Below are 20,158 nucleotides of genomic sequence, written 5' to 3' on the forward strand. Positions count from 1 at the left end.
TTTTTGTAAAAACAATAGGAAAAGACAAGCACTCACTCCCTCCCTCCCTTCCTCACCCACTCTCAGAGACGCGCAGAGACGCGTTTTATGTGCACCATGTGTTATCAGAGGCCTGTTTAGGTAAGACCATCTTTTTTCAAAGACGAGATCGATTCTATATTCATCCTACTAAAACTTTGTACGATTATGAACATCAAAAGAAACCAAGTAGTCTCCCCAAATCGGAGCTTTAGAAGGATATTGCGTAGCAAACTCACTGGGTACCCAATCTACACCATGGTTGGGTGTCATGAATAACTCTTTCGTCAACTGTTGTCTACCTTTCTTTGCCATGGACGCTAATAATTTCTCATCAAAATCTTGTTATTACAACGGTATAGATTGATCTCTACCTTTGTTCCTTTCTTTACCTTGTTCTTCCTTTATGCTTTCGTACTCTTTTTCAAGCTTACTTAATTCATCTTTCCAACATTCAAGTTCCTTTTCTTTATCACTTTCATCCTCCCCATGGCTATCATTTTCTAAACGCCCCTCTTCTTCTTTGGCTAGAGCGGCTTCTTTTTCTTTGAGAAAGCCTTGGCAAGTTTCGATCTGTAGCATATATTTCGACGCGTTTGTAAATTGCTCACGTCGAACGGCTCTCTCCTTATATTTTGTCAATCGTTGGATCTGTTGTCCGAGCTGTCCTATGGCTTCCATAAGTTGAAGGCAGGATTCCTCTTTCTGCTGCAGTTCGGAGGTTCGCTTGTGAATACATTGTCTCAACTCCATCATCTTTTCCTCTAATCTGTCACCATCCATCCCCGGGGTAGGTCGTTTTAGTATACATCCCCTCATCCTGTCACAACAAAAACGCTCCATTCAATTTATTCTAGCTTTACCTTTTTATATCTTTAGCGTTGGCTTCCTCTCTCATCTGCTCCCGCGATTCTAGCTGCTCAAGTTTCAATGACAAAAGCTCCATATCGGCAGCCATCCGTTTGTCTCTCCTATTCGTCTCTTCTAGCTCGCGTATCTTATCTACCGTCCATTGTACATCGTTTTCCATTACCTGCTTCTCCTTTATCCATCTTGTCCATGTTCTATTCACTTTCTCCTCTTCCTCCTTCAGCTCTTCTTCCTTTTTCTCAAGGGCCAATCGTCGTTCTTCCACATCGCTTCTTTCATTGTTCAAGCCTTCCGCTTCTTCTTTAAACTCATTTTTTGTTTTCTCTATCGCCAACGTCCATGTCTGTATTTCTCTCTCTTTCTTTGCTTTTTCCGCTTCGAGCTGCTGCCATTGTCGTTTCAAAGCATCCATTTCCTCTTGCAATTGCTCTACTTCTTGTACCAGCCCCTGTTTTTCCTGTTCAGCCTCATGCGTCGCTTCAGCAATCAAACCCTCCAGATCGCGTTCGTTTTCATGCAGTAGCTGAATATCCAACGCAAGTTCTGATTTCTCCGATTCGAGCGCCGTTTGCTTGGCTTTCACTGCTTCCATCGCTGATGCTTTTAAGCGATCTGTGTCTTGAATAAACTGCTGCAGATGCCGTGTGCGTGTCTGTTGGGCCGTCTCACAGCAACGGAGGAGGGGTTGAAGGAACCCTTCCTCTTCTTGCATCAGCAATTGCTGAAGGCGTTCACGCTCCTTTTTTAACTTGACATGGATCGTCCTTGTCAAATAAACGTTCAGTTCGCACATGCTGTTTTGCAAGGATTCTTGTTGTTGACGGTATATCTCGGCCGCTTCGAAATCTTCCTTCGCTACAGCTTCACTTTGCTGTGCTTCAAGTCGATGTAACTTTTCGCTCATCTACAATGACTCAGATTCTCATCAGTCTCAATGACCACGGATGAACGCTCATCATCACTTTCTTTCTTTGATAAGTTGAACGCCACACTGTTACCTCATCGATCGTTTTCTGCGTCTGCTCTCCTCTTTTACATAATTTCCTCAAGGAATCCAATCGCTTCGTTTTCTTTTCTTGGAATTTTTCCCAGCGAGCTGTGTGATGTAAAAGTTGCATTTCGCAATCTGACTGTAGCATAGATTGGACGACTTTTTTCCCTACTGACTCTTCTTGTCTTTCTTTTGAACCGTCAACATCATCGCTGTCATCGCCTATACAATAGAAATGAGTCCATCTTGGGGGGGGGTAGAAACAATGCTCATCCAACGAGGCTTGTCCAATTCGGTTTCAACTTACTGCTACTATCTATCTCTTGGAAACATGGTTGTAAAAGTGAGCTACTCGTGGATCTGCCTAGGCATCCAACCGCAATTATTTTGAACAAACAAAAAAACCAGCCTTGTTAGCTATCCATACGACCATTCATCAAGTCAATCAATAATCAAAAAGAAAGAAAACCTTGTTCAATAAAACTAAACGTGGGCTGATGGACCATCTGATCCAACTTTATATCACTCAAAGCGCCCGTGCTATGACTCCAATGGCTGCTTCTACTACTACTACTACCACTACCACTACTATTGCTTGCTGTGGTGATGCTTGGCATCAACTTGTTCTTCAATACATGGTTTCCCACTTTTCGTTGACTTTCATTCTTCATAAACTCAAATGCCGACAGGAAAGGTCGGTTGTTGTTTCCTTTTCTTTTGCTCGCTTGACTACTACTTTGACTACTGTTGTCAGAAGTGCCTTCACCCTCATCTTCTCGAAACATATCTTCCATGATAAAAGACGACGAAAACTTTGGCACAACCATCGAAGTGAACCGTCGATGTCTTTCTGCTGGTAATGGTCGCTGATCCGCTGGCTCCTGTTGTGCTTGATCAATGAACGAGAAAGCTGACCGCCTTGAGATACAACTCTTATGTTGGCTCTTCTGTCTGCTGCTTGTATCATGGTGCGTCATGAAGACTGCATCAGAGAGAGCAGAAGAAGATAAAGATGCTTGGAGCGATGGTGGCTGTTGCTGCTGTGTTACATCATTGACACTTTGACTACGCTTATCATTCCTCAATATCTGTTCATGAAGTGAGCCTAAAACTGCCCTATCGTGGTCATCGTCATGGTCGACATCTCGACTGACGGATTCTTTACTCTCATCGACCTCCACCAAGTTTTCAAAAACATCGGACAAGATCATTTCAAAGGCTAATGGATCGCTCTATTCTGGAACAACCTTTGTCAAAGAATGATGTACCAAAAAAGAGGAGGACTTTTCGCCTTCCATCTGCATGAAATGGAATCAGTATAATTTAAACCCCGTTTTCAACTCTACCTGTTCATTTTCGACTTTTCACGTGCCAAACGAACGAGAGTAGAGTAGTTGTTGTGCTCTCAGCTTTCAAATAAGAGCAATAATACAAAAGAACGATCTCATTACTAACCATTCATTCGTCGATTCATTTATTTGTACTTTATCTACTCTCAACCAACTCAACCCATCTGTAGAAATCCGCACCGCACAGTCACGTGCTATCAATTTCATAAATTATCTTCGTATTTTATTTCCTACTCTCCTAAATATAGGAGCTCGCTTAGCTCAGTTGGTTAGAGCGTGGTGCTAATAACGCCAAGGTCACAGGTTCGACCCCTGTAGTGAGCAGCTTTACTTTTATGTCTTTTTCTGTTGGGGTGCGTGTAGCTACTGCTGTATTTTATTGTTGGGAAGCAAAAAATCCGTTTTGTCTCATCCATTGCTGCTGACAGCTGTCTATATTGCAAAGCACACTTTAGGGAAGTATAGAAAACGCTTTCAATATACTACTGAGCTAAAACCGGTGCTTTGGCAAGGCGCTACAACGGCTCATGGAATTCTTTCCGTGCAAAATGTACACTGAACGACTTGCATAAAGTTTGTCATCATCTATTGGTTTTTTCATCTGATATTTGCTTCTCCCAACTCCCCATATATTCAATATCACTCGTGGGCACTCGTTTAAAGAAAAATATATCGTGGATTTGAGCAACATTGTACTGCTTACTGGAAAGGTGTTCCACTGTAAAGGCATTAGGATTGTATTCCTTATGACACAATGGAAAATTGAAATATGAAAGTCTTTGGTAACATAAACGGCATCTTATAAATACAGCCGAATGTAATATAGCCTTGGATGATATATCCTAAACGCTTTAAAGATGACTTCGCATAAGAAGCAACTACTCATTCATAAATTCTCACTTTACGTACTTATTATCCTCTTAACCGAATTATCATGCGAGTAAACATAGTGTGCTTTGGAATAAAGACAAGAACAAGAACTGTGCCCTTACTGTAATGCTGAAATTTTAAAGAAATATCGTGTAGATATTCCAGAAATCTACTTGTACAAGTAAGATACGGTCGAGCCTTACATACTAACCTGTATAATGCTAGTTGAGGTTTTAGTTCATGGGACCGAAGCTCACAGAATCCACAGCCTCAAAGTCGTATAAAAACCGCAAATTGAAAGAGCCACGGGCTTTTTTTTTTTATGAACTTGATGCCGCTAACAATGAATTGTTATCGCTAACAAATGAATATGAACTGTAGCAACAGATGAAATAATGCAATACAGTTGTGTTTAGAGAGAAGAATTGGTAAAAATAACAAACAAACAAATGCCCAATCTTTGAGAAGGAATACAAACGTTGGTATATGTCAATGGTCATGGTTACTCCTTTACTGTTCTTCTACATCAGTCCAGCATATAACAGTAGTCGATTTGAATATTTTCGATCGTTAATTCCGCGCAATTAACGGCTTTTGTATTGCGTTGTGTGCAGCAACTAAGTGGACTTCATCGGTGAGCAGCCTTTTTACTGCTTTTGTGCTGATGTTTTTTCCCGAAAGTTCCAAGGTCATTGAATTATATTCACGTGTCAAAGATTTTTACAATATATGCTTGGAAGTTTGAAGAGCTAATAAAGTGAGATTAATATCAAAGCCATGGTTTTCTATTTTTAACAATGACTTGATTTGATAAATATAGCTTGGTCATTTATTCTACCGATACTACAGCGCGTAGTAAGGAAATCAGCCTAAACGCACAAAGAGTCGAGCCAACGCAGTCAGTAATTTTATAAGCATGAGTGCACAGGGGTTTCTGTTGGCGGTTACAGAAGATTCGCATCATGGAATATTATAATCTGTTATAATAGTGCCCTATTTTGAATAAAATGACTTGGAAATGCATAATATGGGTTGAGTATAATATGTGTGCTTAAGAAATATGAAGTAGGATATACAATTGTTATCTTTACCATTTTGCTGAAGACCTTCATTTTGATGCTTTCTTAAAGTCAGATCAAAAACTGTCAGCACGTTCTATAAACTATCAGCTCGCTTCTTCAATAGTTACTCTACAGACGACGTTTCAACTCTAAGTTCCTGCTATATCGCCTTAATGTGCCATTGTCACAAGCTCGTCAAAATGGGTTTCTGAAATAGCAACTAAAAGGACAGGCATGTTACTAAGCAAACATGTTGTTTTTTGTTGTTTACTCCTTTGAACTTTTTCAAGTTACAAGCGCAGAATATAATTTAATATAACAGTAATATAATGGGTAAAACTCCGGTCCGATGTGATAGTTTATTAACAGAAATTGTACAGCTCTTTTTATTTTTGGAGCCAGGACGGAATAGACGTCATTTGATGATGAAGAAGAGAGTTCCAAGTGCATTTTGAATCGATTCAAAGTATAAGTTATCCTTCTGGTACAATTATAGATAGGTTTACCTAATATCAATGGCTAGTCCAGACTATTCGTCATGCCATCTTTCATACCCAAAGGCTTACCTCTAGCGCAAGAAGCATACAGCTTATATCGCGCAAAAGATCATTCTACGACATTACTGTAAATATTGGAGCTCTTTTGGAAGGTCAGAAAAGCAGGTATAGAATACTTGGATTATCAGTTTCATCATTGCGGCGAATCATATGGCGTATGTTTTATTTGTTTCACTCGGTACCTCTTTTCACTTGTCCTTCCAAGGTAGGCACATGCGCAGGGTCCACTTCCCTAGCGCACTAATTCAACCGCTAAGACTAGTTTGTATAGATAACACGCAGTTTTATGCTTTAGTTTTCCGGTGAGTTTTCCAGGTTCACCACATCAATCTGTACTGTTTACTGAAATCGGAACAGGAAAAAAAAAGATCCTCGTTTTTTCTTATTATTCTATTCGCAATCACAAGAAAACATATATAAAGAGTGCGCTTCAAGGAGAATCATAGGAAAACATCAACAAATATTTTTCATAAAAGATAATAAGGAATTTATAGAATGTACTCTCGCTCCGCTATTGTTTACCTCACCGCTGTTGCTGTTGCTGTTCTTTGCCTCTTAAATGTTGCCTCTGCTGCTCGCGGCCCCCATTCTAAGGAAGTGACAAGAAAGACGATGAAGAAGGCTATCAACAGACATCATAGCAAGAAAGTTAACAAACTGAATAGACGTGGTCACCACGATGATGATGATGATGATGATGACGATGAAGTTTTTGAAGGCAAGGCTACATGGTTTATTCCCCATAAGCACCACGGTGAAATTGGTGCTTGTGGTGAATATGAAGCTGATGATGACTGGATTGTTGCCATGAATGCTGACCAATATGGTGATATGGACGAAGTCAGTGATGATGTCTGTTTCAGAAAGGTTCGTATCTATCACGATGGTAAATCCGTTGATGCTACCGTGACCGATGCTTGTCCTTCTTGTGATTATGGTAGAGTATTTTTTATTTTGCAATCTGTTTTAAATTACTTATCCTCTTAAACCTTACTCACTCTGTATTCTTGTCATTGATAGGTGATCTTGATCTCACACAAGTCGTCTTCCAAGAACTTGGCAAGTTGAAGACGGGTGTTCTTGACATCACCTGGGAGTTCCTCAACTAAAAGTAATCCATGAATTTCTTTCTCTTTTTTTCTTTTTCTTCATACCACTGTATAGTATTTTGCCGCCTTCACCTTTAAATACCTTATATAGACCATGATTTTTCGTTACATTTCAATTGATTCCTTACATTTAAACATTCCTTATTTCTATTGCGCTTTGGACCGCTCAAAAAATCACCCATAGAAAAACACACATATCTTTTGCTGTACTGCTGTTTGTTTGCAGAGAATTGATAAGGTGAAATAAAACGTGTGGAGTATACCACCCTGAAAACATTTCTATACATTTCGATAAACACTAATTACAATACTGTTGCTTTGATATAATATTGCATACGCCATTAATCATTGTAAACGAACGTTAGAATGCGCTCTGTCAGAAAAGCCGTTAGCTTTTCTTTTTCAAATTCGTCCATCATCTCAATAAAACTTTGATATCCAAGAAAAAGACATTTCTCAGCCCAATGGATATTAATATGTATGAGAGGTGAACTATGGCAGATTGCAATTCAATTTCCGATCAACATAGGTGAAGAGTTCATACCCTTTTTCTTGCTCTCATTGTACCATCCTATCTAATGTTCAATTGGAATGATAGCACGATATTTGCTCTTAATAAATGCCTAAGATAGCAAAGCGGATGAAAAATAAGATGTCATTCGTCTAACTGAGGCGCAACAGCATGAAATATCAAAGGTTCTGTTTAGACGTAGAGCACGTCCACTGGCAAGAATGAAGATTGATCAATCAAGAGAAAGGTCAAAAAAAGCGATAAGTAGCATCTATCAAATAAACGGTTCATACAAGATTATAGCAGCAATTTAAATTCGCTACGATTATGATCACTAATTTGTACATATATGTACCTCTATGGGCAAATTTACAAAGACGTTTGAGAAATGAAAGCTTGGAGCAGCAGAGGCAGAGAGATTATAATAGTAACGACGCGCTTTGACTACATTCTACGGCCAGCCAAAGAGCAATAAAGATGAAACAAAAAGGTATCTGACTGAGATTGATAGAACTAAAATAAATCCAGTAGGCTGATTATCTGCTTGTTCCCTCTCCTTACTTTTTCTTGCCTTTTTTGCTTTTGTTTACTACTGCTGTGATACGACAACTAATGAAAGCTGTTGTCAAGCCTGCTGTGAAAAGCATTTCCTTAAATACAATGCATTTTTGGCAAGTTCCTGAAACCATAGAGAAGCTTTAAGAATAAAGAACAATGCTTTCTGACTGTTAGCTATATAAAGCACTGAAAGAAGGAAGACGAAGACATAGGGGAAAAAGGTTAGAAGAATAAGTAGCGGGATGATATGTTGGCGTAAAAACAATTCATTGAATTAATTTAAAGAACAGTTGAACCGTAAAGAAAAAGTACTTATCGTTGTGTACATTATGCTATACAACCTCTGTATGAAGGTGGGCACACATAATGGGCGTAAAATGCATCATGAAGAATTTATCGTAATTTTTATTAAATCCCTCCTTGTCAAGCGTTTAAAGTTCGCATTTCACTTTAAATGGATGGCGATAGATAGCACAAACACTGTAAGTGAGTGCTTGGCAACGTATATAGGACAAACAGGGTACGTTGTGTGAAATGAGTGGATTTTCATTGGGCCTACAGAAACCACTTGAGGAAATACACGCGTGTTATTTGTTTATTGAATGAAAAAATGAAGCCGTTTCTTCTCTTTCTTTTTGCAAAAGATTCAAGAATTCATTATTCAAGAATGTTACCGCTGCTTATACTAAGCTTTATAGCCAGCATCATTGTTGAAATAAGCAACTTTCTGTTGCTTTCCTGTCTCTGTCCATTTGCGCTCGTTCATCGTCTCTTTTGCTGTCTCATCTGCCACGTTGGCCTTTCATGTGTTGCTCAGCCTTCTCAGGTAATCTGCTCACGCCGTTCTCTGCTTCTGCAGAACATTTATACTGATATTATCACACTATGCTGCCCCTTTACACGGTTTTTGCTTCCTCTTATGGGAAGAAGATTCGCCTGAACTCCATACACTTTGCAGACGGCTCGCTTTTGCCCTTCCCAAAAACACGCTTTTTTTCTTGATGCCTCTAGGTCTTCAGTATCAAGCACACTGATTTGAAGTGTGTGTAAAATTTTGTAAAATGATAGAATTCGAGGCGAAAACAAAAAAGACAGAGTAGCCGACAAAAATACACTATGTTTTATTTTTGGTTTATTTTTCCTAGGTGTGTTAAAGATGCTATGTACATTATAATTCTTTCTCTTGTTCTTCTTCTTCAATGGAAGGAGCAGCATTGATGGTAGGTCTTGCGCCTTTAGGTAAAGCAGCCACTTTTTTAGCATGTTGTTGTTTCTTACGAATAGCAGCTGGCACAAACTGTAATGCTTCCTTTTGGAGGTCACGTAATTGAGGTTCTGCAGAAATAACAGGAGTGACCTTCACGGCTTGCTGTGGTTGTGAGGAGGCAGTTGTGGTAGCCGGTCTTGGCGGCATATTATGGAGAGTACGGTTGGGATAATAGTGAACTGGAGCGGATCCATAGGAAGATGCAGGTGGAGGAGGAGGAGGTTGGTATAGCATAGGTCTTTGCTGTTGATCTATTAAACAACAGAAATAGAACAAGGATGTGAGTTGATCACCAGACAAGTACACAAACACACACACAAAAAAAAAAAAAGCACTGCTAAAGATACTTACATGGCATCATGCCTACTGGAGGAGGTAGTGGGGGAGGGACAGGCATTGTATTTATATAATTTGGGTGGGCATATGGGAAAGGTGGTGGGGGCGGCGGGATTGTTCCTGGAGGATAAGCTACAGGGAAGGGTGGTGGACCAGGAGGTGGAGGAGGTGGTATTCTTTGTTGTGCTGTTTGAATGGGTTCTAATTGTTCAGCAAACGGTCTATGTGGGGGTGGGCCTGGCGGAAGAGGTATTTCGTATTCATCGTCTGATTCTGTCAACTCTTTTTTCTTTGGCTGCTTTTCTTCTTCCGTTGTTCCAGCCGTAGATGGTGGCGCTGCTACGGACTCGGTAGGCAGTGGTATATCTCCTTCTTCTTCTGCTTCTATAACAACTTTTTCTTCTTGATCTGAAACATTGAATGCCTCTGCTTGTTCGTCTTCCTCGTCGCTCGTACTCATATCACTGTCGCTGTCATCACTGCTAGAACCTGAAGTGGAATCAGACTCTTCATCCGACTTACTCGTGGATGTGGATGTTTTCGATTCTATGACAATGTTTCGGTCGATTGAGTCATCCGTTGAGAACGACACACATACACACACTCTCTCCTGTCTACACTTTTCAAAATGATACCTTTCTTTTTAACGGGCACAAATGCACCACGCTTCGGATCGAAAACCAGCTTTCTCGATTCATTTTCATATTTCTTTTCCTGTTCCTGAAGTCGTGCTGCCAAAGCTGCTTGTGCCCTATCATACAATGTGGAAGCATGTTTAATGTCTGGGAACTACAAAAGACATATTTTTTTCCCTTTCGTTACCCTGTAAGCTCTGTCGCCTATGTATCATTGAACCACATTGAAAAAACATCGATAGAGGAGTGTCAGTGAATGGACAAGAAATAAGTCGCCTCGTTTAGTAGACATGGTTTACCTTTTTGGCTTTTGCAATTTTCGCAGCTTCCTCTTTCAAACTTTCTAAACGTGCCTGATTCGGCTTATCCAACTGACCAATTTTAGCTGTTTAGATAAAAAGATAGAATTAGCCTCTTTCATTGAAAAGTAAATACGGACGGTTGTAGATTAGAAAAAAGATTGACCTAAATGTTCTAATCGAGCAATGTCCTGTGACACTTTTCCTAGATCTTTCTTTGCCAACGACTGCATTCGAGCTTGTTTACGTATTTCTTTGTTCTAATGGTAAACATCCGTAGTTTATTGTTAACACACATTTGATAGGTGGTTTCTAATGAAAAAGTGCTGTCGTTCTGCTAACCTTTTGCAGTTCCCGCTTTCTTTGCTTTTTACCTGTATAAAAATCGTAATGTTAGCCAGAACGCGACCCATCAAGAGATTAAGCTCAAGCTGTACTTACGCAAAGCATCAGCGGGATTCATTGCTCTTTTTGATTTTCCCATGTTGACTTGATTAGATGAGCTATTTTTGACAAGATCGATATAAAATCAAACCCAAAAGGCTTGCTGCCAAAAAAAAAAAAAAGACGAAGAAGAGGACTGAGTATGAAAAAATACTGTCCTTCTCTTAAAAAGACCAAATCGGTTCACCGTTGTCGAAAAGTACAATGAGATTCGCCAATTTATAACCAGACAAAGACACGACTTGAATACTGCTAAAGCAGTAACTCCAAGTTGACTCTGTTCCTTAGTCAATCGTAGCAGCACAGTGATCATTTTGCTTTGTCTTTTCGTAATCGAACGATGGCCATTTTGTTCATCAAACATGCCGCGTTGACGTCAACCGGTCGGTCACGTCTTTAACAATAACAAAGGCAGTTCTTTCCTATTGCTCCGTTGACACTAAAGCAAAGAAATTTCCCGGGGTAGTTTCACAATTTGTACATAGAAGAAGCAAATTTTGAACTACTCTACCGCATCATTCGTCAGTGACTCCCCTTCTTCATGACGCGGCCGTGGACCCAGGGTGATGGTGACAGGTAACTATGAGGAAAAATTCAGTTTTCTCCCTTTCCTTTTCGCAGCTGCATTACAGAAAAACGAGCTTTTCTCTTTCTCTAATACGGACCTTGAATTTTTTCCATTGAATAAGCTTTTTTGACATTGAATAAAAAAAGGGGTTCACTACAGAAACTTTATCTTTGAATTGGAATATCTTGTATATTCCACCTATTTAGTAATTTTGGCAAACGTTAGGGTTCTTTTTTTTCTTTCAAAGGGGGAGAGCGAGACTCGGTAAGCTTAATGATAAGCACAAGATTATGTCATCTTTATAAATAAAAAAAAGATTCTATGCCCTTTTGTTACCCTTTCTTTTTCTTTTTCTTTTTTTTTTTTTTTTTTTTTTTTTTTCCATTCAGGGCGGAAAAAATGATAGAAATGTCCGATCTCAATCCACCAATCACTCCATGGGTTGAGTTAATTAAAATTCATGCGCATTTTTGTGCTCCAGTATTTTGCAAAAAGTACGAGATAGGGAAGCGAGTGCAAACAGTAAGCTAATGAGAAAACTCTCGCTCTACTGTTGGAATATGAAAAATAAACTATCTTTTTTAACAATGGAATGAAAAAGGAAGAATAGAACAAACGGGCAATTTTACATGAAAATAGCGGGTATTTTGATGGTTCAAGTTGACACCATCTTCTTTATTTACAAAAGAACTCTAAAAACACAGTACTATTGACACCCAAGTAACGCCACTCATTCGTCTCCTCAGGGAAATAAAAAAGGATTCTCATGGGCTACTTTTCTCTCACCACCTTGGAGATTTTTGGAAATAGACAATGTACTGCTTATTCCTATCGAATGATTGTAAAGCAGAAAAAAGTAGAATACGTTATGAAGCTACTCACAAAAGGAAACCATGCTTTAGAGGTGTTTTCGTATAGTTTCTTTTTTCCTTTTTTTTTAATTCTCTTTCCAAGAATCGCCCGTTAACTTTAATTCTGAAAAAAAGAGCATGTGGTTCGATTGTCTAGTTTTTGCTTCTCTAGAGTGCGTGACACGTCAAAAAGCGTAGGTACGTTTGCTTCTTGCACGCTCATCGTGGCTCATGCATCCAACAGAGACACTATTTACCCCATGGTGGTTCTCTACCCCAGCATGACAGAAACAGCCGGATTCTGAATTGAGACAAAAAAAGAAGGCGAAACAAATTAAAAAAAAAAAAAAAAAAAGAAATTGACAGGTTTTCTTATCATATTCGTCCTTTGTTTCTTTATGGGAAAAAAAAAAAAAAAGAAAAGGGGAAAAGGGAAATTTTTTCATGCAGCCCACAGTTGTCTGTATTCATCACACCACTGGAACTGCAACAACAACTTTTACATATAAATACCCTCTCCATTCAATGTTGACCAGTTTTCTTTTTCTTTTTCTTTTGAAAACAAAACTATACAAAACACACTCAGATACATATAATACTTTACTATCATGGATTCCCAATTTGCGCCTGAAGAAGACTATAATAACGTCGTCGACTCTTACTCTGTCACCATCAATGGTTTCATGTTCTGTACCCGTCATGGTCTCGAAGTCTGTGATAAATGTCCTACCGATAACCGTGCTGCTAACAACATGGTGGTGGAAGATAGCCTGAAGGAGAGATTCACTGAAGACGAATACAATACCAAGTGGAAGGGCGACGAACGCGAACCCATTACTGTCGCTCACAAATGGGTCCGTGTAGGTAAAGGTAAACCGGGTTGTATGGCGCATAAGGAAGTAGCTTGTAAAGAATGCTTTGACTGGGGAGAGCAGCTTTATCGTGGTGTGCACGGTGGTCGCAAACCAAGAGTGTCTCGTCTCAAGAACAAGAAGGAAAAGACTCATGATGAACGTATTGAATAAACTGGCTTTTTTTCTCTTCTCTTTTGATATATATATATAAGGAACACACATACTTCCCCTCCAACCTACCCTTAATACACGCGCGCGCAAATGTTTATATATATACATATTTTTCTATTAAACATGTTACCCTATTGTCCTCTCTCACATACAACAGCCCAATTTCCCAGACACAAACAAGAATAAATAAATAAAAAAAAAAAACCAAGGTTATCTACTTGCACCTAACCATTTCTCCCACCTGATGCTGACTGTATTTTCACTTACCCCATGTTGACATGGAACTCAAGGAATAGTGGCTCTTTCTCAAAGGAAAAAGTCCTTGTCGACGGGTTCTCCCAACATCAAGTCCATTATTTGAATCATGTGTCGTTAGAGCAGAGACGCCAGTTAGAAGAATAGATATAGGCCAAGTCGACTCTACCCAAGGAACAGCTTGAGATTCTTGGCAATATCTAATCTGTATTTCAATGAATCTCCGTTTCTATCCAACGAGACAGCACATGTAGAGGATGACGCTCGCAGAGTGGGGGTCATTTCTCGCTCCAAGGACATCCATGTTCGTTTCTTCTTTTCTCCGCCCACCCCCACCCCCCGCCTCTTTCAGCTCTACTATGGAAAAGAAATGTGGGGGTAAACTGTTTATCAATCCTTGAGTCGATTGGTTGGGAGAGGGATATTTGCTTATGTCAGTTTTTATTTGCCCATTCAAACATGAGCTTATTGTCCTATTTTCTCTTTTTATTTCATATAAAATAGAGATAGTTTTTCTTGGCATCTTTCTTACTCTCACTCCACTCTTTAGGAAAATACTACATTCTTAAGCAGCCAAGCCATCATGGATTACGATAAAGTTTTGGCACACATTCAACACACGTCAGAACAGACAATGCAATATCTTTCCAACAGGTCCAATTTGGAAAAAATCGGTAAAATCACTGCCATTTCTGTAGCGACCTACCTAGTAACCAATGTAAAATGAGTCAGGACAGGGAAAAAAAATAAAAAATAGACATACGACGAGAAAATTGACAAAACTATCTTTTGACTAGAAACTGTATGATGCATTCCTGGGTCCTCTTAGTCATGTTCCCGGCCCTTTTTATACAAAGTTCTTGACTCTGCCACGTTGGATTTTTGATAGACCCGCAGGCACAGCGTAAAGTAATTTCCTTTCCTACATGCTGATCACATGGAGAGTGACAGACTACCAACTGACTACCAACACTCTTTATGTGCCTATAGGTACAAGGCGTTCAGAGACTTGCATGACAAGTATGGTGAAGTGGTTAGACTAGGTCCTCGAAGTATCTCTATTTCCAACAAGGAAATGATCAGACAGGCTCTTGTCACAGAGGATCTTCCCAAGGGCCCCCTCTATAAACTCTTTCAAAGTAAGCTGAAGATGCGTTTACGCTTGTTGATCAAAGCTTATTCATTTCCTTTTCGTCTCTTACCTTACCTTAGGAGAGGGTGTTCAAACGTTATTTAGTACAATGGATCAAGATTGGCATAAAAAGAGAGTAACGTATCACATTGTACTTTTCTTTTTTTTTTTTTTTTTTTTTTTTTTCTTGACCGCCCCCTCACCAAGCGCATCTTCTTTTTGATCTGAACACCTCTGACGCGAATAGAGAAGAATTGTCTCGCCTGCATTTTCCATCAAATATCTAAACTCGCTAGAACCCTTTATGGTGTCTGTCACTGAATCATTGATCAAAAAGCTGGATGCCGACATCGCTGCTTCCCTCGACGAGGCAAAGTATGGTACTGTCGACATCTGGAACATGGTCCAACGTCTCGCACTGGATGTCATTGGAGAAACCGCTTTCGGCCAGAGTTTCCATATGGTGGAGAACAATAGTCATTTTGTTCCTGGCGCGATTGCTGAACAAATGCGTCTCAGTGCTGTCAGTGTCGTCTACCCTCTTCTTTCCAAACTTTTCATCAAGAATGCTGGCAAAAATAACCCTCAATTGACAAAGGTAAGTGAAACACAAGCGCCCCACCTTCTCCCCCCCCTCCACCCACGCCCATGGTGCTCACACATGCTTCTTCTTCTGCTGCTGTCTTAGTTTTTAAACAATGTGATTGAAGAGCGTCTGCATAACAAAGAGAGCCAAGAGCGTAAAGATATTCTCCAATTCCTTATCAACAGCAGCCAACAACAGGCTGCCGAGAGCCACAATGACAAGTTGACAGCAGAAGCCATCATGTCAGAGACGGTGTTGTTCTTGGTGGCAGGTTCCGAGACCACATCCAACACGATCGGTTTTGTTTTCATCGAACTGCTCAATTATCCTGAACACTTGAAAAAGCTCTACGAGGAAATCGATACGGTCGAGTGGGAAGAGGGCCAGCATGTCTTTCACCACAATCAAATCAAGCATTTGCCCTATCTCAATGCTGTCATCAACGAAACATTGCGTTTGGACGCTGTAGCTGCCGGTGCTTTACACCGTATGACTGTAAAGCCGACTGTGCTGGGTCATCTCTCCCTTCCCGCCCGCATTCACGTCAACTGCAATATTTGGCATGCTCAAACAAGTGACAAGTATTATCCTGATCCTTGGGCATTCCATCCCGAAAGATGGATAGAGGGTACAGATGACTTGGAAGCCTTCTTCCCTTTCAGTGCTGGGTAAGCTATTCACTCTATAACACACATGAAAGCTCGACATGTGTTTCACACTCTCACCTTCCCATCTTCCATCCCATCTTAGCTCCCGCAATTGTATCGGCAAGAACTTTGCCATGCAAGAAATGCGTATTGCCATAGCGACCTTGTTAAAGACGTACGACATTGCTCCTATTCCTCAAGAAATGGAAGACGCCACATCACGTAGACACTTTATTACCATGACCGTTCAAAAGAATAGTTTCAAGATCAAAATGAAGCGTAGAATCTAATGACCTTTTTTTTTTTTACTTTTCTTCTCATCCCGCCTCCCCCCGTATTCTCTCTCTTTTCCGTATGTACATATGATTATTTATGAATTCAAATAAACGCCCTCCGGGTAGACAACGCGTTGCGATACGCTGGTTTTCTTACTCAAGCAGTAATAATAATAATAATAATAAGAAGAAGAAGAAGAGGGGGGGGGGAAGGGATATCGTCTATAGTAAGTGGCATAAGAGCTCATCTACATACACATACACACGCAAAATCTATTCATGTACAGTTTCATTTTCGTTCTCGTCGTCGTCGTCGTCCTCGCTATCTGAAGAATCCGTGGTTTTAGTTTTCATACGATCCAAGACGATATCCATCATGGAAGGTTGACGCCCTAGGCCAGATACGTGTTCAGCAGCAGATGGGGCATCATCAAAGTCGTGTCTATTTTCATAATCACGGCAACCATAGAAGGAACCCACAGGCGTTGATTCACTCAAAGGATGAGGTTGACCGGGAGTCAACGTGGCAGCAGGACTTACTTCAACAGGAAGTTGGATGCGTCCCTCTTCCAAATCGACTTCTTGCTGCTGCTGCTGCTGCTGCTGCTGTAATTGTTTGGAAGTGTCTTGAAGTGCAAACGGTAAAGGAATTTCCTTGATAGCACGGTAATTACCCACATTATTGAGATGCTAATAGATAAAAAAAAAGGAGATAAGTAACCACGTGTCCTGTTGCGACTCTATTTTTTTTTTCCTTTTTTTTTTTTTTTTTTACTTCATTTTCCAAACGGAAAAAGTTCCATTGAATACGACGATAGGCTTCTAATAAAGCCGTAAGAAAGCCAATCCGTTCACCCTTGAAGCCAAAGCCAGCGGAATTGAGTGACCATGCAAAACGCAAGAGGACATTGATAGGCGCAGCAACATAATAGGCCCATCTGTAAAAAACCAGTTCATCCCGCAGTAAGAAATGAGAGCTGTGGGGCTGAAGGAGACCCCAATCCATTTTGACATCCCAAAAAGAAGTATACGTGGAGTTGACAAGGGAGCACAAGACCCACGTCATCTCCATGGCGATGGAATGAGCTAGAACCCAAACAAGAAGAACAGATTCAATGGTTTTGGCAAACATACTTTATCTGGGATGGGACGAAAAAGACTTACGGTGCATTCTTCGATAGCCTGTAGCGAGCGTCGCTGCAATGCTTGTACAATACTTTAATCCGTTGCTGAGATGCACCTTCTCTTTCGAGTCGTTATAACGACGGATACATTGCAACAAACGCCACCAGGGCGGAAGACTGGCCAGGAAGGGCGTATACCAAAAGATCTTGACAGGGCAATTGCTTTGAAGATCATTCCAATGAAAGTTGTAGGCGCAAACAAAGTAAGAAAACGTCCAAAACGAGTACGATAGACTGTTCAGTTCATCCGCAATAAAGAAATCACGAAATTCGACAGGGAAGAAATAACTCAACACAATGCGGCCCAACGAAAGATAGAGCCAGCGACGGGAAGAAAAATACAATATCGGGAAAGGGCACGTCATGATGGCCACGGCAATCACAAAAAATAGAAGCGGGCAAAGTTCAGATGGAACCGTAGGCGCTAATATTTGCGCCACATCGATATACATGACGGCGCCTAGTAATAAAAGCATCAAGCAAGGAAGCTACCACCGCCCAGCCAAAAAAAAAGAAAAAAAAAAAAAAAAAAAGAAAAGTGCAGTTTCAGCGCGAGTGTATCATTGGAAAAAAAAAATAAAAATAAAATGATTACCTCTGCAAATTCATGATAGTTCAAGTTGTGTCGTGGATCCACTTCAAAGATAAACTTGTAATTGATATGTGATCGAGACCAGACAAGTGTATTGACAGAGAAACCCAGACAAAAGAGGATAGGTAGTGCAAAACAAGCATAAATCTGCATATTGAAATCAATGTTGGGCAAATGCGCTCGGACTTGTGGATCCAAGCCCAATTGTAACACACGTACAAACAAAGCGACGGACAAACCAATGTAAAAACCAATTCGCCATGTTACCGGTGTATAGTGCTAATAGGATATCTCACTCGTCAGTCATGTTGTACCCAGCTCCCAGAAAGGCGCCTATTTTCTCTTTTTTTTTTTTTTTTTTATACCTCATCTTTCTCAGGTGTCCTCAGCTTGGCCATGCCTCTCCTGCGATATCCATCTGCAAATTCTTCAATGTAAAGATTCTATACAGTAGAGAAGCGTTATCCCTCTTTTAGTAACAAAGCCCAACCTCTTTTACTTTCATCACTTGACACATTTACTTCTGTTCCTCTGATAAAGTCGTCAATTTTGTTTGAATCAACCCAATGGTATCCTTCTACTTTATGCATGTAGAGTTTACTTGCTTTCCATCCTGCTGTTTTATCGAATTTCTTGAGAATTTTTTGAAATCCTGTCAAATTCAATATCTGAGAGGGAGGTGGTGAGTGCTTGTTACTTTTCTGTGAACAAAAAAGCTCTACTTTTTACTCTGTACGAGCGCAGTAATTCTAGACTACGATAATATTCCGTAATTGCTTTCTTCAACCTATTTCTGGCGACCTAGGGTGCATGATGTCAGTGTGAAAATTCATAACACTTGATTTCTCCAGACCCCCCCCCCTTTCATTGGTTGCTTTACCTACATTGTAGCTCATATGATGGTCTCCATTGTACTTGACAGGCGCAGGTAATGTGGGTCCATCTGATGTCATCGCTTCTTCTGTAGAACCCCGTCTTTTGAACCAATTTAGAGGGTTCAAACGTTCACCACTGTGTATGACGCCATCTCCTGATGTCTATACGTAACATCAACAAAATAGACGTTGTTATTCGCTACCCTCTCAGCTTTCGAGGAGGGGTGTGTTCTCTTTTTCTTACACTTTCGTGCTCTAGTTGTTTGGCAAAGTCTTGCACTAATTTGACTTGTAGCTTCAACGCTTCATATTTAGCTTCCGCTTCCCGTTCCTTCTCTAACGCATGTCAAAAAAAAAAAAACCCCTTTTTGTATGAAAAGATTGAAAAAGAAAGAAGAGATCCCCATTTTTTTTGTAGTACCATTATAGAATTTTGAAATCTTTTCAAGATCTTCATCTAGACGGATAAAGAAATATTGTTCTGGTTCAGTGGCATGTCTTCGCGCTTCGTCCAACAGTGAGAGGGAACGTAAATCGGGTTCTATTCGTAAAAGGTAGAACTTGTTGACAATACAGTTTCATGGACACATGGTTCACATTTTCCCTATCTTATGATGTTTACCATAAGGATCGTCCTGAGAATGGAGGCGCGATACTGAATCTATCCGAGGAAGGGTTGTGTTGCTTGCTAAAATATCCCTTGGCTGTAATCCTCTGTCGTCCAAGACGGAGGATTGAGTGCGGTTGGGTTTTCGACGAGAGGTTCGACTTGTTGCCTTTGGATGGGCGTGCCTATCTTCCTCATTGTCTGCATCCTCCATGGCGTTCATGATATGTCGGATATGCAACGACTCGTCTGTTGGAGATGTTTTCCGAAACTAGCAGCTCGAGATAGTTGGTTTTCCCTGATACATACATACATACATACATACATAGGCTGCTGCTGTCAATTGAATTACCTTTTCAATGGCTCTTAACCGTTTTTTCAAGCCTTTGTAATTGATGTAGGCTTTTCTCCATTCCGGAATACTGTCTGCTTCCAGTGTCCTAGCAAATTTCATTACTGAACGAATGACGGGTTGCTATGAGACGAATTCACTTTATATTAAAAATTAAAAAAAGAAAAAAGTCCTCAAATAGATTTTTTCCTTTGTTTCTTTATTGGTTTTTTTTTTGTTTAAAAAAAAAAGTTTCAAATCCATTTTCGTGATGCCTTTTCTAAAAGAGTGTTGACTTGATGACACGTGTTTAGGACAAATGGCTTGAAATGACAGTGTTTCCTTGTAAAAGAGT

General features: G+C 40.2%; 8 protein-coding genes and 1 non-coding gene across 9 annotated transcripts; 4 read left to right on the top strand and 5 right to left on the bottom strand.

Moving 5' to 3' along the window:
- Positions 1–17: 17 nt before the first annotated feature.
- On the bottom strand, positions 18–3,444 carry BDF20DRAFT_865834 (uncharacterized protein). Its single transcript, XM_053080813.1, has 6 exons — positions 2,349–3,444; positions 2,187–2,243; positions 1,887–2,101; positions 882–1,792; positions 411–787; positions 18–338 (listed from the first exon to the last, which is right to left on the bottom strand). The coding sequence occupies exons 1-6, from the start codon at positions 3,088–3,090 to the stop codon at positions 169–171; spliced, it is 2,472 nt and encodes an 823-aa protein (XP_052937479.1). The 5' UTR covers positions 3,091–3,444; the 3' UTR covers positions 18–168.
- Positions 3,445–3,478: 34 nt separating this feature from the next.
- On the top strand, positions 3,479–3,552 carry BDF20DRAFT_t68. The gene has a single exon. It is a non-coding gene; the product is annotated as a tRNA-Ile (tRNA).
- Positions 3,553–6,427: 2,875 nt separating this feature from the next.
- BDF20DRAFT_787463 (RlpA-like double-psi beta-barrel-protein domain-containing protein-containing protein) lies at positions 6,428–6,816 on the top strand (the record flags this gene model as incomplete). The annotated part of the gene is made up of 2 exons (XM_053076128.1): positions 6,428–6,653; positions 6,737–6,816. Coding segments are annotated over 2 exons (306 nt in total), but the record flags the coding sequence as incomplete, so codon positions are not given.
- A 2,175-nt stretch (positions 6,817–8,991) lies between these two features.
- On the bottom strand, positions 8,992–10,349 carry BDF20DRAFT_459678 (uncharacterized protein). Its single transcript, XM_053075502.1, has 2 exons — positions 9,513–10,349; positions 8,992–9,412 (listed from the first exon to the last, which is right to left on the bottom strand). The coding sequence occupies exons 1-2, from the start codon at positions 9,955–9,957 to the stop codon at positions 9,063–9,065; spliced, it is 795 nt and encodes a 264-aa protein (XP_052937481.1). The 5' UTR covers positions 9,958–10,349; the 3' UTR covers positions 8,992–9,062.
- Positions 10,044–10,915, bottom strand: BDF20DRAFT_817359 (uncharacterized protein; the record flags this gene model as incomplete). Its single annotated transcript, XM_053077247.1, has 4 exons — positions 10,044–10,279; positions 10,598–10,691; positions 10,774–10,805; positions 10,873–10,915. The coding sequence occupies 4 exons, from the start codon at positions 10,913–10,915 to the stop codon at positions 10,044–10,046; spliced, it is 405 nt and encodes a 134-aa protein (XP_052937482.1).
- Positions 10,916–12,902: 1,987 nt separating this feature from the next.
- On the top strand, positions 12,903–13,319 carry BDF20DRAFT_912443 (uncharacterized protein; the record flags this gene model as incomplete). Its single annotated transcript, XM_053083954.1, has 1 exon — positions 12,903–13,319. One exon carries the CDS (start codon positions 12,903–12,905, stop codon positions 13,317–13,319), a length of 417 nt encoding a protein of 138 aa, XP_052937483.1.
- A 985-nt stretch (positions 13,320–14,304) lies between these two features.
- On the top strand, positions 14,305–16,358 carry BDF20DRAFT_459988 (cytochrome P450). The gene is made up of 5 exons (XM_053075504.1): positions 14,305–14,713; positions 14,787–14,842; positions 14,954–15,304; positions 15,395–15,960; positions 16,043–16,358. The coding sequence occupies exons 1-5, from the start codon at positions 14,512–14,514 to the stop codon at positions 16,227–16,229; spliced, it is 1,362 nt and encodes a 453-aa protein (XP_052937484.1). The 5' UTR covers positions 14,305–14,511; the 3' UTR covers positions 16,230–16,358.
- Positions 16,359–16,487: 129 nt separating this feature from the next.
- On the bottom strand, positions 16,488–17,763 carry BDF20DRAFT_818215 (EXS family-domain-containing protein; the record flags this gene model as incomplete). Its single annotated transcript, XM_053077335.1, has 3 exons — positions 16,488–16,904; positions 16,990–17,300; positions 17,379–17,763. 3 exons carry the CDS (start codon positions 17,761–17,763, stop codon positions 16,488–16,490), a joined length of 1,113 nt encoding a protein of 370 aa, XP_052937485.1.
- Positions 17,764–18,535: 772 nt separating this feature from the next.
- Positions 18,536–19,997, bottom strand: BDF20DRAFT_459921 (SPX domain-containing protein). Its single transcript, XM_053075503.1, has 6 exons — positions 19,825–19,997; positions 19,488–19,743; positions 19,287–19,406; positions 19,110–19,201; positions 18,875–19,027; positions 18,536–18,791 (listed from the first exon to the last, which is right to left on the bottom strand). The coding sequence occupies exons 1-6, from the start codon at positions 19,924–19,926 to the stop codon at positions 18,684–18,686; spliced, it is 831 nt and encodes a 276-aa protein (XP_052937486.1). The 5' UTR covers positions 19,927–19,997; the 3' UTR covers positions 18,536–18,683.
- Positions 19,998–20,158: the final 161 nt, after the last annotated feature.

This window comes from Mycotypha africana (genome assembly GCF_025528875.1).
Source record: "Mycotypha africana strain NRRL 2978 chromosome Unknown BDF20scaffold_4, whole genome shotgun sequence".
NCBI classification, from domain to species: Eukaryota; Fungi; Mucoromycota; class Mucoromycetes; order Mucorales; family Mycotyphaceae; genus Mycotypha; species Mycotypha africana.

Coding starts and splice junctions, on each gene's coding strand:
- BDF20DRAFT_459988 (XM_053075504.1), top strand. CDS start 14,512: ATGGAGAGTGACAGACTACCAACTGACTACCAACACTCTTTATGTGCC. Junction 14,714..14,786: donor CCTCTATAAACTCTTTCAAA/GTAAGCTGAAGA, acceptor ACCTTACCTTAG/GAGAGGGTGTTCAAACGTTA. Junction 15,961..16,042: donor TTCTTCCCTTTCAGTGCTGG/GTAAGCTATTCA, acceptor ATCCCATCTTAG/CTCCCGCAATTGTATCGGCA.
- BDF20DRAFT_459921 (XM_053075503.1), bottom strand. CDS start 19,926: ATGAAATTTGCTAGGACACTGGAAGCAGACAGTATTCCGGAATGGAGA. Junction 19,202..19,286: donor GATTTCAAAATTCTATAATG/GTACTACAAAAA, acceptor GACATGCGTTAG/AGAAGGAACGGGAAGCGGAA. Junction 18,792..18,874: donor ACCATCATATGAGCTACAAT/GTAGGTAAAGCA, acceptor CATGCACCCTAG/GTCGCCAGAAATAGGTTGAA.
- BDF20DRAFT_459678 (XM_053075502.1), bottom strand. CDS start 9,957: ATGAGTACGAGCGACGAGGAAGACGAACAAGCAGAGGCATTCAATGTT. Junction 9,413..9,512: donor TCCAGTAGGCATGATGCCAT/GTAAGTATCTTT, acceptor GTTGTTTAATAG/ATCAACAGCAAAGACCTATG.
- BDF20DRAFT_865834 (XM_053080813.1), bottom strand. CDS start 3,090: ATGATCTTGTCCGATGTTTTTGAAAACTTGGTGGAGGTCGATGAGAGT. Junction 788..881: donor AACGCTAAAGATATAAAAAG/GTAAAGCTAGAA, acceptor GGATGGTGACAG/ATTAGAGGAAAAGATGATGG. Junction 339..410: donor AAGCATAAAGGAAGAACAAG/GTAAAGAAAGGA, acceptor AGAAATTATTAG/CGTCCATGGCAAAGAAAGGT.